Genomic DNA, 13,090 nt, shown 5'->3' with positions numbered 1-13,090 from the left:
GTTTGGCGAATAGTAAATTTTGATTATGATTATAGTAAATTTTTAATATGATTATAGTAAATTTTGATTGTGGTAAACATTGTTAAACAGAATACCACTTTAATAGGAGAGAAAAGGAAACCACAACAGGATTACCGAAGACCAATTGATATGGACTCCATTTCAGGTTATTAAGGAATAAGTCAAAGTTAATTTCTGATTTGTGATTGCCGATTTCTAAGCTTAACGTAATATAGTCTAGCAGCTGTAACGAAAAACTAATCTATTTTAGCACGACTAAATGCCGATTTTTAAGTGTATATGTTTTCAAACAATCCAGGTAAATTGCGCAAATAAGTTCTTTAATAACCGGATACGTAATAAGCTTAAAACATTGCAATGAGGAATTCTTCTTTTTGAATAATAAAGTACATATTATTAAATACATTATTATTTATCCTTTCATCACATTTCGCAGTCACCTAGCGAAATAGCAGATAACCGTTAACTAGTCTCCTGGAAAAACGGTACTCTTCGCGAAAAGCAGAGAAGTGTGACCAGTCGGCAATACTTTTGCTATTTATTTCGGTATTCTGCGCGGGAAAGGTAGTGGGCACACTGGCAGACCTAATAAACTAAACAATTTTTTTACTGATTTGTGAAAATCACCTCACCACCGCTGGCAATCGGGAGCAGCCAGGTCAGCCACGATGACGTCCCGCAACCTGACCGAGGTTTTCGTCATCATGCGCAACAATGCGTCCAAGAACCGTAGTCACTACGACGATCGGGTGAGTACTGCAAAGCAAAGGTCAAAGGATACCGATTTAAGCATATGTTTGCGTTTGAAGAGGGGCAGCGATGCGGAACGCCTGTTGAAGCACTCGGTGCGGGAGGCGGAGGAGGGGCTGGAGCTGCAGGACGACTATGGGACACCGCCCGCCTGGCTGGACAAGTTCGAGGAGGCGCAGTACACCATGTCCAAGTGGGTAACACAATCGCCTCTTTCTTCATGTTTGCTGAGGGTTTATATCTTGCGCAGAATCAAGCCGAAGCTGGACGAGCTGGGATCCCTGCACGCCCGCCATCTGCTGAGGCCGGCCTTCGATGACCAGCGGGACGACGAGTGCGACATCGAGGTGCTCAGCCAAATCGTGTCCAAGCTGATCACCTCCACGCACCGGCACATCCAGTGCGTGCGCTCCAGCATCGGCGTGGGCAGCAAGGTGGAGCAGTGTCTGACCGCCAACGCGGTGCACTGCGCCCTGCTACAGCTGCAGGAGCTGACGGTCAAGTTCCGGGCCAGCCAGAACGCCTACCTGCTGCAGCTGAACTCTCGCGAGGAGCGCTCGCAGAAGTACTTCGATGACGGCGGTAACGCTGGCGCCAACGTGGATGTCTTCACCAACGTGGAGCTGGGCGAGAGCCAGAGCGCCGAGAACTTTGTCGACTCCTTCGACAACTTCCTGCAGCCCCCAACAGCAGCAGCAGCAGCGGGGGGTAAAAACATCAGCACCAGCAGCAGCTACCTGTTCGAGGACGACGACGAGCGGGCCATCGACGACCACTTCCAGCGACCGCCGGCCAGCCGGATGACCCAGCAGCAGCTGCTGCTCTTCGAGGAGGAGAACTCGCGGGTGGCGCAACATCGCGAGCAGGAGGTGACCAAGATAGTGAAGTCAATTTACGACCTGAACGACATATTCAAGGACCTCGGCCACATGGTGCAGGAGCAGGGCACCGTGCTCGATCGCATCGACTACAACGTGGAGCAGACGCAGACGCGCGTCTCAGAGGGACTGCGTCAGTTGCACAAGGCGGAGATGTACCAGCGCAAGAACCGCAAGATGTGCGTCATCCTGGTCCTGGCGGCGGCCACCTTCTTCATGCTGCTGCTGCTCATCCTGTCCAAGACCTAGTTGGCCACTACTAGTCCACGTCCACTTCTCATTCCCGTGTTGTATGTGTGTGTATATTGTAAATGTATAAATACATGTTATATTTATTATTTATTGCTAATGCTAAAAAAAAAACGGAACTACTCCTGTCCTGAATCACATGCGCTCTGAGAGGCGCGAGGCGACCGCCCGCAGGTTGCCGTACACCTTGCTGGGCGGCGAGCCCAGGATTAGGTTGCAGACGGCCCGACGCGCCAACTGGATGTTCTGATAGCTGCCCAGGATGTGGATCTTGCTGTCGGCCAGCACGATGCGGGTCTTGGTCACGTTCTCGATGGTGAACTTGGTGCGTCCGCCCTTGCCGGCCAGGCGGCCGATGGCGCGCGACTGGTGGTCTCCGCGCAGCGTCTTCACGTCCTTGATCTCGAAGGACTCGACGAAGAGGTCCTCCAGCCGAAGCAGGGCCAGGGCGTCGTCCACCTCGAAGCCGCAGAGGAAGGCGCGCACAAAGTCCGCGCCGCGCTGCAAGTTGGCTATGTCCGGCGTCTCGGGGCCCACGCGCAGCTCCACCTGACGCGCCTTCATGTTGAACCGGATCTGCAGCTTCATGTGCTCCACCACGGGCGTGAAGATCTTCATCCAGTGCTCCTTCAGCGAGGAGTACCTGTGCGGCGGCACGGACACCTTGCGCAGCTCGCTCCTGGCCCTCTTCGCCTTGGGCGGAGCCGATGCTCGCGACGATCCCAGCACCTGGCCCTCGATGCCGGTCGCCTCGTCCACCTGCATCTCCATGTCCTGTTGCCCGCCCCCGGTGGCTCCGCGTTTGGGCGCCCTCTTCGCCGGCTCGAACGCCTCCGCCTTGATGTTCTCCAGCTCTGCCTCCATGATGCGATCTGTCGTTTTTGCTGCCGCGGCTATTGCGTTGCTTTCCAAAATATTATATTCGCCTGCTTCAGCTGCTTCGTCTTCCACGTGCTCAGTGTGACCGCGTTCGAATTTCGAAAATACCAAATAACGGAGACCCAAAAATATACCAACGACGTTCTGCACAAACATATACCCAAAAAAAATTTCAAATAATTCGGGAATTCCGTAATCTCTGAATTGCTGTTCCTTACAAATTCAATTAATATGACATTACGAATGAAATGAAAATTGTCAAAAATTGGTCAATTTTCAAATGAAAAAATAATTTTTGTATTCCCGAAACGTCTGAGTCTCTGAATTGCTGCAAATCAGTCAGCTGTTCCATACAAACTGTACTTTTTTGGAAATTTCATCATTTCAGCAACCCAGAGACTGTTGAAAATAAAAAAGGAAGTCCGCTGATAGAAAAATTTAATCTAGTTTTATTTGTCAAGTTGAAAATAAAACTTGAAGAATAATCATTATGTGAACAGACTTAACATAAAATCGTTGTTTTTCGAGATTTTTATCAAACTCATATAATGAATATTAGCCCTAAAGTTTTTAAAACAAAATGTTGAAACATTATTTCATAAATGTTTATCTGTTTTAGTTGGATTGTTTGATAAGGTTTCTGAGTTCATTTTTTGTTTGCAAAATATTAATTAAGGATTATTTTCGGTCCTTGCTTTTTTATCTGATAGTATATAGTATATATTATCGTCCCTTGATATCAAAATATATAATGAGTGCTGTGATACTAGTATGACAAAGAGCTAACAGCCCAGGAGGTGTTAAATTGCTTAAAATTGAAAAGGTTTAAGACAGTCTAATTTTGCAGATAAGTTTTAAAGATATTTGGTCAATAATAATGTTATCTTGATTTCTAGTGTAAGCAAGTGTCAAAGTGTCAAAATGTAAGTGTCCTTATACTTATACTGACATGGAGGGGAGAAAGTCTATGGAAGTTGAGTGACATGACAATCGCGCGGCAGTGAGCACAGTACATTTGTCGTCGTGAGTTCCATATCAGGCAGCCCTTGGTCAAGAGGATGCCAATCGTTATCGAAAAAATCAAAATCGAGTTTGCGGGAAAATTGAACTTTCAAATGTTTTGAGATTAATTGTGGTCACCGTAATCAGCGTTCGTCTAATAGCCTTTAAAAGTTTCTTCGCCAACAATGGGAATTATTTTTGCATCAGTCGAAGCGATAAGCAAACCATTGCAATGCCTCCTGTTTCCCCGGCACTTCAAAGTAAAGTTAAGTAAGGCAAAGTGGAGTTAAGTAAAGTTAAGTACGAGTAATGCGGCCACCAAAGGCAGGCGATAATCTCAAGTTTGCAATTGCACTGGCAATTTGTTTGTTATCTCCTCCGCTGCCTCATTCTTCTTCTCACACCGCCTTTGCCCCTATTTAGGGCTCTTGGAAAAACTTTTCCCGGAGCATAAGCTATTTGAATAAGGACACTGATGAAAACTTTAAATGACATTCAGAGAGAATTGAAAAATTAAATATTAAAAAAATATTTATTTATTTTAAAAAAATACAATTTTTCCATTTTTCAATAAGAATGTATAAAAAACACTAACATTTAATTTTTAAAATAAAAAATGGACAAATAACTCCTTTAATAAATATTAAAAATACATTTTGAGAAAAGGGCTTGGTGATAGTTTATTTAACGAAATAAAATTGCAAGCTAGTAATAGTAAAAAATTATTGAATTATGCAAATATGAAACAAAACTCCTTTTTTAAAGAAGAGAAATAAATTCTTTTATTTTGCTATGTATTACAAAGTTTAATAAATAAACCTCACTACATTTTTAAATTTTAATGCAACGAACTTGCCGTTAAACAATTTTGCTTGATTTCACAAATTGGTTGTTATTTATTTAAATTAAATTTTGAGTAGTATACCATACATCTACTACAAAACAATCGGAGATTAAAAGGAAAGTTTTTAATGCTAGGTTGCTTTTAAAGGATCAATAAATTTTCAAGAAATGTTGTTTGTTATACCTTTGGCCTTACCCCGTACCTTGCATTTTTTTTTATATTCATTATTTCTCATTTTTTTATGTATGTACAAAGGCCGATGAAAAAATAAGCATATATTCTTTTTTTTCAAATTGAAAAACGAGAAATTAAAAAAAATGTAATTGCTTTGACTGGTCTGGATGTAAAACTAGTTTATTACATGCACGACGTTCCATTTTAAGGCGACTTCGAAATGTTTCAAATTGGACCATTGCGCTAGAAGTGATAAGCAATATTGTAAAATTTCCGGCAGATGGCGCCACCTAAAACCCTATTGTTTACAGGGGGCAAATTTATTATTTTGAAATTGGTTGCTCTTGTTTGTCCCTGGTTTTGAATGTTTTAGATTAACCGAGTTTTTCCCCAGTGCTGAAAAATCGTGGGAGACTGAGGAGCGTTATGAGTGCAAATTGCGTTGGCTTTCATTGGGTATGCACTCATTTGGGTTATCTGCTCGCCCACTTAATAAACTTAATGACTCTCGAAGCCTTTGGCTGCACATGATTTTGCCAGGAAATCGCCTAAAAGCGCTCGGCTCTCGAGTTGCCAGGTCATCTGATGAGGCAGTGGTCCAGCTTCCCTTGGTCCTGCCACTCCCACATCCGCCTGCGCCTCCGCCCCGCCCCCTTTGAGGTCCTTTGACTGCGGCGTTGTCCTTGGAAGCCGTCGCTCTAAAGCCGACGACGAAAATGAAAACGCGAAATACACGCGCAGGGGCTTCAAAGGTTGTGGATCAACTGCATCAAAGTTATAATTAGTTGAGGTTACGTTCGGCACAGGACCTCAAAGTCGGACATGTATTACTGCGTCGGGCACACAGCAAATAAATTATTATTATGTTATGGTTTTTTAATTTTTATAAACGTGAACTGTCAAGTTTTCCAAGAATTTTAAGTAAAAGTTTATGTAATAAATACACACACATTTAAACATGTTTTAACGTTTTCAAAACAAATGGGTACACTGGTAAAAAAACGAAGTAAATTTAAAAAAAAGTCCTAAAAGAAAAAAAAATGTTTCTAACAAATACTAAATCATATTATATTGAGTAGTATTCAAATCTACCATACAAATTTAGTTCGTTAATGCAACTGGTTAAGTTATTGCATCTCTATTAAAGTAATGAATTTTTATTTGTTCTTCGTTGAGAGGAGAATCCGGGATGTTTAAAATCAAATTCATAAGCATTTTATTTTTTGTTTATTATTTAAAAAATCAATTTTGGTAATTTATTTAAGAGACTTAATCTAAGGGATAGCATGGATCCACTAAAAGTATATTTCGATATTAGCGGATATTTCCTTGCCTAGAACTGCAATTTTATTCCATTTCAAATAATTTTAGAGTAGTTAATGATTCTCGAATTAATTAATTAAATTTGGTAATCAACCAGCCTCTATTGGTCAGACATGAGTTTGTCGTGGTTTCTGTTTCTGTGCATCACTCGCATGCATCGCATCCTGTGCCCACAAGGATAATCAGATTAACCGTGGCCCATTTGGGCTTCTTTCTTCCGCCCTCACTTGGCTTCCCGGGCCGAGTATTATTTGAGGGTCCGGTTAAGGGCTTGCAGTACCAGTTTCACTTTGCGGAGTAGTTTTGCCTGGCGACATGTGTTTGTGCTGGTGTCGCCCTGCAGATTCCCCAATCCTTGGCAAAATTATTGCGGCCTGGACGAATGTAAAACATTTTATTGCCTTGTTGTTCGCCGAAATCGCGGTGGAACTTCAGGGAAAGGGCAGCACCCAGATTTGTCATCTTGAAGGAACACAGTGGCCATTAAACGTACATCATACACTAAAATATAACAGGTAGAACAAAAACTTGATTTATTTAAGTGGTATTTGGTGCGGTGTAGATACTAATCTTACTATATCTTAATGGTTTTGACAATATTTTCGTGTAAAACGACAAATGGTCGTTCAGCCCAAATTAATTCTGAAATTAAATAAGCACTGTATTCATAAGCCTTCAAGAAATTTGGAAAGTCTAGCTAGCTGAGATCTTGCTTACAGCTGACTGAATATTGCAAAAGCCCCATTTTGATTGATATCACTCCACTGTGTATTGAATAAGCAAGGTAGCTGGCGCATTGGTTGTATGCACTAACCACTTGCTTGTAGTTTGTTGTGGCTAATCAACATGGGTTCGGTGAAATCCAAGTTCTGCAAGTTGTAAGAAACCGCAGCACTGCCACCGACAACGATTGCCCACGACATTGGCAAAATGAATTAATTACAAGAATGGAAGCATTATTGTACCCTTGCAGATATTGCAAAAATTCAATTATCTTGAAAACAACTATGTTTCCATATTTATGCCTATAGGGCCGTAAAGCTATGATGATTATTGATTTATTAATTAATTTTTGGCAGCTATATTATATCATTAATAAAATTAAAACCGTAATTCTGAAATAATAAACCATTACTTTATATCGAAGTATATGTAAATCAATGGAAAAACAGAGAAGGTTTTTTTTTTTCAACTGTTTCTATTGGAGCTATATGTCCGTCCGATATTAATAAAACTAAAAAGAAAAGAAATTAATTTTAATTATTTTTTTTATAATGAATATCAAACCAATACTTTATCTTGAAGAGTATTAAAAATAATTGAAAAACAGCGAAGTTATAATTTTGTTTTATTTATTTTTTCGATCAAATTATAATATCCTCTGCAAAGGTATTACTTCCAACTTGAGCTGCGAACATATATAAAATGATGAATGCTATGTCTAAAACATAGCAATCGGTATAAATTGATACTGATCAAGAACATACATATATACTTCATGGGGGTGGCAAAAGTCTTCTTCACTGCGTTACAAACTTTCGACCAAAATTCAAACAAATACACACATATCGTACATAGGTAAATTACAAATGTATTATTTATTTATTTAATTATGATTATCACTTAAGACTTTACAATATACAATATAACTCACCGGGGACCGCATAGATTTAAGTTTTTACCCACTTACCACCAAAAGTAACACAAATCCGTGAAGGAAAAGTCTCTGGCTTCGATTGAAGGCGGAATACGTGACGTGTGGTCTTCGTTCGTCCGCCGCGTCCACCTCATTTGGTGCTCGACTAATCGCAAATAACACACATCGATTACCAGGCACTGCTCGGTGGAGGGCGGTGGGCGGCGGGCGGTGGAAAAGGTGGCCGGAAGAACTAAAATGGAAGCAGAATCGGCAACAGAAATAGCAGCTGAAACAGAAACAATTAGCACGGAGCAGGACGTAATTGGCGTGCAGTTACGGAGGCTGATTAAAGAAGCAATCATAAAATTAAGACCCATAATCCTGTGCAATTTGGGCAAACACACACGCCAACGGAATGGAATGGCATTGAATGGAGAGGAGAGGTGAGGAGAGGAACAGTTGGGTAAGTTCCGGTAAGTTGGGGAATCCCCAAGAACACGAAGCCCAGTGGAGGCTAATAATAACCGACCGAATCCAAAGCAAACGGATGGGCAGCAGGACCAGCATCGGAAAAACAACAGCACCAGCACAAAATCACTTTACACGCTCCAAATGCGAAGCGAATGTGTGCGTGTGTCAGGGGCGGACGAAAAAAGGGGGCTCGGGGGCCTGGGAGCCCCCCACTCCGAAGGGTTCGAGTTCGAGTCGAGTTCGAGTCGAGTCGATTAGAAACTGCACGATTCCTTCGGTGGAGGCGGCCTTTTTGATCCATTACTTAACTGAACCTTTCCTACATTACCTACATAACCACCAACCAAAAGTATATCACTTTCTGTACAATGCCGATTTTATAAAGCTTTTTATGACAAATTTATGAAAATTTAATACATATAAGATAGGCATAAAGGAAAGCGTATGAATCAATACAATTAGTACTATAGAATATATTTAAGAAGAAAATTACAAAGTGTCCTAGCCCTCTTTATTAACTTGATTTCATTTCGACTTTTGTCTTGTTTTAAGAAAGGAGCACAATTATTTTCTTAAGCTTGATTTTGAAGACATGAAAATAAATATCTTAACCAATTGTAGCAGAACAATCGAAATTGGGAAAGGAAATGTTTGTCATATATAAGTAATACATAAATTAATATTTATTTCTGACTTAATAAATAATGAAAATTTGTTTCAAATCATTTCAGTAGGTAAATTGGGAACCAGCTTAAGAATCAATTCAAATAGAATTAGTATTAGAAAATAAAACACTTAAAACACTTTTCATTAGCTTGATTTAGTTATCATGTTTAAGGAAGGAGTACAAATTTTTTCTTAATGTTATGCTTTTTAAGATTTTCTTAACAATTTGTAACAGCACAAACAAATTTGGGAAAGGAAAAAGAAACGCATTGCGAAAATGTTTGAAAACGGATATTAATGTGTAATGATGCACATACAACACAATTACCACTGAGAAATTTCTATTTTAAATGCATTCTTTCAATTTGTTGGCTTCAATCCCTGCTTTAATTTAATATATTTAACGGAAAACCTTTCAGTCAATCAAAGCTTGTAATAACATGATTTAAAATATTTTGAAAATGTGCATGAGGTGAGAGCACACAGAACGCAACTAGTGTTGCTGCTGAGAAGAAGGTTCCGAAACAGCCCATTGATGGACCCCAAAGAACTTATGCTGTCGTTGCCCCTGGCGTGTCCGTGCAAGTGTTCCGGAGTCTGAAGCCCGGAGTCGGGAGTCCGGAGTCGGGATTCCGGAGTCTGGACTGCAGTCCAGTTGAGCTGCTGCTACGTGCGGCGATTCGTGTGCTACTTCATTGCCGTGCCACAACAGCCAGGACCAAATCCGGCAGCAATATGAAACCTTCATTAGCGAGCTGTTTTTCGGGAGCAGGACGCTGGACGGTGGACGCCCTCAACGCCGAAACGGATTGAAAACGCTTCCGGCCATACAAATTGTACGTGAAACGTGAGAAATTAATTTTTGAGGTGAGGCCACGCAACAGTCCAGCAACAGGACGACTTGATGGGATCCCGGAATGACTTTCTCCTTGGACATCTGCATACGGGACTATAATCAATACGTTTCAATTTCTGTACGACACATTAATTTAAATTTTATTTGAAATGTTAACTCCTTCAATGGGTTTGCCATATAATAGATTTTAGTGTTTAAATAGGTTAAACTTTTTGTTATATAGTCATTCGGTTTTTATAAAAAAAAATGTTTGAAATCATAAAAAGTATCTATATTTTCCTGTTGATATGAGATATGGTTCGGTTTTTACAAAAAGTTATAGTTTTTACACCCTTGCAGAATGTATTATAGTTTCAGTCAGACGTTTGCAGCGCAGTGATAGAGACATTTCCGACCCTATAAAGTATATATATTCTTGATCAGCATCACTGTCCGTCCGTCCGTCTGTCAGTCTGTCCGTCCGTCTGTCCGTCCGTTTCTACGCAAACTAGTCTCTCAGTTTTAAGCTATCTGTGTGAAACTTTCCCAAAAGTTGTCTTTCTATTGCAGGTATTATATAAGTCGGAACGAGCCAGATCGGACGACTATAGCATATAGCTCCCATAGGAACAATCGGAAAAAAAATTAAAAAAAATTATAACTTTGCTGTTTTTTAAATTTTTTTTTTTTAGTTTTTCGACATTTAGTAATGGTTAAATATTTTAGAATTACGGTTTAAATTACCTCTAATTTAAAATTTTTTTTTTTTTTAATTCTTTTTGACTTACTAATAACTTGACAGTAATATTAAAATCGGAAAACGATATCGTATGGCTGCCATAGAAACTATCGAATAATTGATCTGCAAATCATCATAGCTTCAATGTTTTTAGACACATACGCAAGTAAATGATAATTTTAATGATTTCAAGAATATTTAATGTTTTCAATAGCTGAAAGGGTATATGAACTTCGGCTTGCCGAAGTTTGAATCCTTTCTTGTTCAACATGATCTGCGTATACATGAAAAAAACACAATTGCGAAAGTTTCAAATCTCTAGCTCTTAAACTGGACTCGCAAACATTATAGAAACAGACGGACGGACGGATATGGCTATATCAACTCGTCTTGTCGTGCTGATCAAGAATATTTAGGGTCGGAAAGGTGAATTTCATTGCGTTGCTAAATACCGACCAATTTTATGATACCCCCTGCAGCGGCATAACAAAAATACATATGAGCAAATATTAAAATACAACAAAATTTCAAATAAGTACAAACTCTGGCGATAGCCCCCGATGAACGTGTTGCCCGAGTCCCTCGATAAGAAAGTCGTGATTAGCTTTCTTATGCCAATTTTCGACGAAAAATCTTAAACGAAAATCCCAGAAAATAAAACAATAAACTCGAATATTTGGATGTTGCTAACCAAACAAGTTCATTTTTAAGAATTTGATTACCAATATGTGTAGTCATTTTAGGTCATCATTTTGCACGATTTTGGATCCTTATTTATATCTTCAAGGACTGTTGATATGACCCATCACCAGCACTGAGTTGGGAGTGCGGATGGCAAAGACGAATGGCCGATTAGCGACGAACTCCTTGGAATTGGCAGGCAGTGACCGCTTATTAGCTAGAATTAATAGCCTTGTAGTTGTTTTTAGGCCCAAAAAGTAGCTGAAATCTTACCTAAAAAATGCAAATATAACGTTCCCTGCTCCGTCACGAAAATGGATGAGCTTTGTAGGATCTTGTCCACGCGCACCGGCCGATCGAGCAATTTGGTCACCTTAGAGCTGTCCGTGAACATCTGCCGGAGTCCCAGCATCTTCAATGCATCGGTCATGTCAATATCGGAATCGGCACTGAACTTGGGCAGGCTCACTGTGACCGACTGGCGGTGCAGGCGGTTGGCGATCCGGTTGAGATCGAACTCAGGCTGGGCCAACTGCTGCTCGAGGCTGGCCAGTCCGCCGAGCTGATTGGGCAGCAGGATCAGCATGCTGGTGGCACTGTCATTGAAGGGCAGTTCCAAGGCGGTGGCGTCCAGTTCGGGCAGATCGGCCAGCCCATAGACTTCGTGGTTGTGCATTATTGCAAAATTTTTAGTTTCACCGCTGGCGAGGTGGAATTCGGAAACCCTCGAATATCATATTGTTCGTGAGTATCGCCTGCATGTGGGAGCTAATGCCGGAGCTCTGTATCCAGAAGGGTAACCATCTTGCCGTGTCCTCGCCGCCATCCATGTGCACAGGCTTTGTGTCGATGTCAAAATAGAATTTGGAGAACTCGTCGTAGCGGGAATTTACTTTACCCAGCTTCTGGTTGTAGAATACTCTGGAGTAAGAATTTAACTTGGCACTCTGGAGATGCTCCTTGAACTTGATCAGTCGCTCGAAGTCCAGGGCCACGAAAACAGGGTGCTGGTTGAACTCGCCGACCCGCTGCACTTCGCTGAGTGTTTCACCCTCCGATGCCCTGTAGATCAGTGCCAGCATGGCGTGCACGGCGAAGGGTGAGAGGGAAACGTTGCCGTCCTGATCTTCCAACTTCATCATAACTTGGAAGAGCTTGGCGCTGAAGCGGGTCATGTAGGTGGGCGCCAGACATTCTCCGGGCTCCGGCTTCGCAAGGCTTTGGGCAACCTCAAGATGTCCCAGTGCCAAAAGAAGGATCGCTGGAAGAAACCATATTAGTAAGAACTATTTATTGATGCGGTGGTTTCCCATCTACCCACCGACTTTGCTCGCCATTTGTTCTTTTCTTTGGCTACTTGCTCAAGAGTGAATTGAACTTGAACTACTAATATATTATTCTTCCGCTGGCCGACCAGCTCGCTATCAGTTGCGCTTCGAAACTGAACGTCGCAAAACTTATCATCAGAAGCGCAACAGAGCCACGCCTCACAGCTACACGGCTACACGGAATGAAAAAAAACAACTATTTAATTGTTAAGGCTACATTTAAATTTGCAAAATGGTCAATTCCCCAGATCACAGAAATGTTTTCCTGTGGCAACAATATGTATGACATCTTTTTTCGAAACTTTAAGTTTAATTTTGTAATTTATAGAATTTTGTTTGTAAGAAAAGCAAAGCATCAATTATGAATGTGAAAAGGTCGTTTATTTATAAATTGTGAGAAGGAACAAAATAAAAAAAAACTATAAATTACGAAATGGTAGTCAAAATGGTTGTTAATAACATAAACTACAAAAAACAATCCCCTCTACACCCATGTTAAATACTGAAATGTAGACATTTTCCTTTGTATTTTGATACCCTTGGAGAGGATATTATAATTTCAGTTAAAAGTTTGCAACGCATTGAAGGAGACATTTCCGACCCTATAAAGT

At 40.9% G+C, this 13,090-nt stretch overlaps 3 protein-coding genes across 3 annotated transcripts; 1 reads left to right on the top strand and 2 right to left on the bottom strand.

The window, feature by feature from the left end:
- The first annotated feature begins 559 nt into the window (after nucleotides 1–559).
- On the top strand, nucleotides 560–1,987 carry LOC128264765 (syntaxin-16). Its single transcript, XM_053000424.1, has 3 exons — nucleotides 560–770; nucleotides 831–964; nucleotides 1,022–1,987. The coding sequence occupies exons 1-3, from the start codon at nucleotides 690–692 to the stop codon at nucleotides 1,896–1,898; spliced, it is 1,092 nt and encodes a 363-aa protein (XP_052856384.1). The 5' UTR covers nucleotides 560–689; the 3' UTR covers nucleotides 1,899–1,987.
- On the bottom strand, nucleotides 1,936–2,948 carry LOC128264766 (RNA-binding protein pno1). Its single transcript, XM_053000425.1, has one exon. The coding sequence runs from the start codon at nucleotides 2,931–2,933 to the stop codon at nucleotides 2,034–2,036; it is 900 nt and encodes a 299-aa protein (XP_052856385.1). The 5' UTR covers nucleotides 2,934–2,948; the 3' UTR covers nucleotides 1,936–2,033.
- Nucleotides 2,949–11,242: 8,294 nt separating this feature from the next.
- Nucleotides 11,243–12,646, bottom strand: LOC128264758 (serpin B5-like). The gene is made up of 4 exons (XM_053000418.1): nucleotides 12,473–12,646; nucleotides 11,905–12,412; nucleotides 11,425–11,852; nucleotides 11,243–11,368 (listed from the first exon to the last, which is right to left on the bottom strand). Exons 1-4 carry the CDS (start codon nucleotides 12,486–12,488, stop codon nucleotides 11,253–11,255), a joined length of 1,068 nt encoding a protein of 355 aa, XP_052856378.1. The 5' UTR covers nucleotides 12,489–12,646; the 3' UTR covers nucleotides 11,243–11,252.
- Between the last annotated feature and the right edge of the window lie 444 nt (nucleotides 12,647–13,090).

Source organism: Drosophila gunungcola, unplaced genomic scaffold (assembly GCF_025200985.1).
Source record: "Drosophila gunungcola strain Sukarami unplaced genomic scaffold, Dgunungcola_SK_2 000078F, whole genome shotgun sequence".
NCBI lineage: Eukaryota > Metazoa > Arthropoda > Insecta > Diptera > Drosophilidae > Drosophila > Drosophila gunungcola.
The sequence above is the reverse complement of the archived record's forward strand: the minus strand, read 5'-3'. Positions and strand labels throughout refer to the sequence as shown.

Coding starts and splice junctions, on each gene's coding strand:
- LOC128264765 (XM_053000424.1), top strand. CDS start 690: ATGACGTCCCGCAACCTGACCGAGGTTTTCGTCATCATGCGCAACAAT. Junction 771..830: donor GTAGTCACTACGACGATCGG/GTGAGTACTGCA, acceptor TTGCGTTTGAAG/AGGGGCAGCGATGCGGAACG. Junction 965..1,021: donor GCGCAGTACACCATGTCCAA/GTGGGTAACACA, acceptor TATCTTGCGCAG/AATCAAGCCGAAGCTGGACG.
- LOC128264766 (XM_053000425.1), bottom strand. CDS start 2,933: ATGTTTGTGCAGAACGTCGTTGGTATATTTTTGGGTCTCCGTTATTTG.
- LOC128264758 (XM_053000418.1), bottom strand. Junction 11,853..11,904: donor ATTAGCTCCCACATGCAGGC/GATACTCACGAA, acceptor CCACCTCGCCAG/CGGTGAAACTAAAAATTTTG. Junction 11,369..11,424: donor GTTATATTTGCATTTTTTAG/GTAAGATTTCAG, acceptor TATTAATTCTAG/CTAATAAGCGGTCACTGCCT.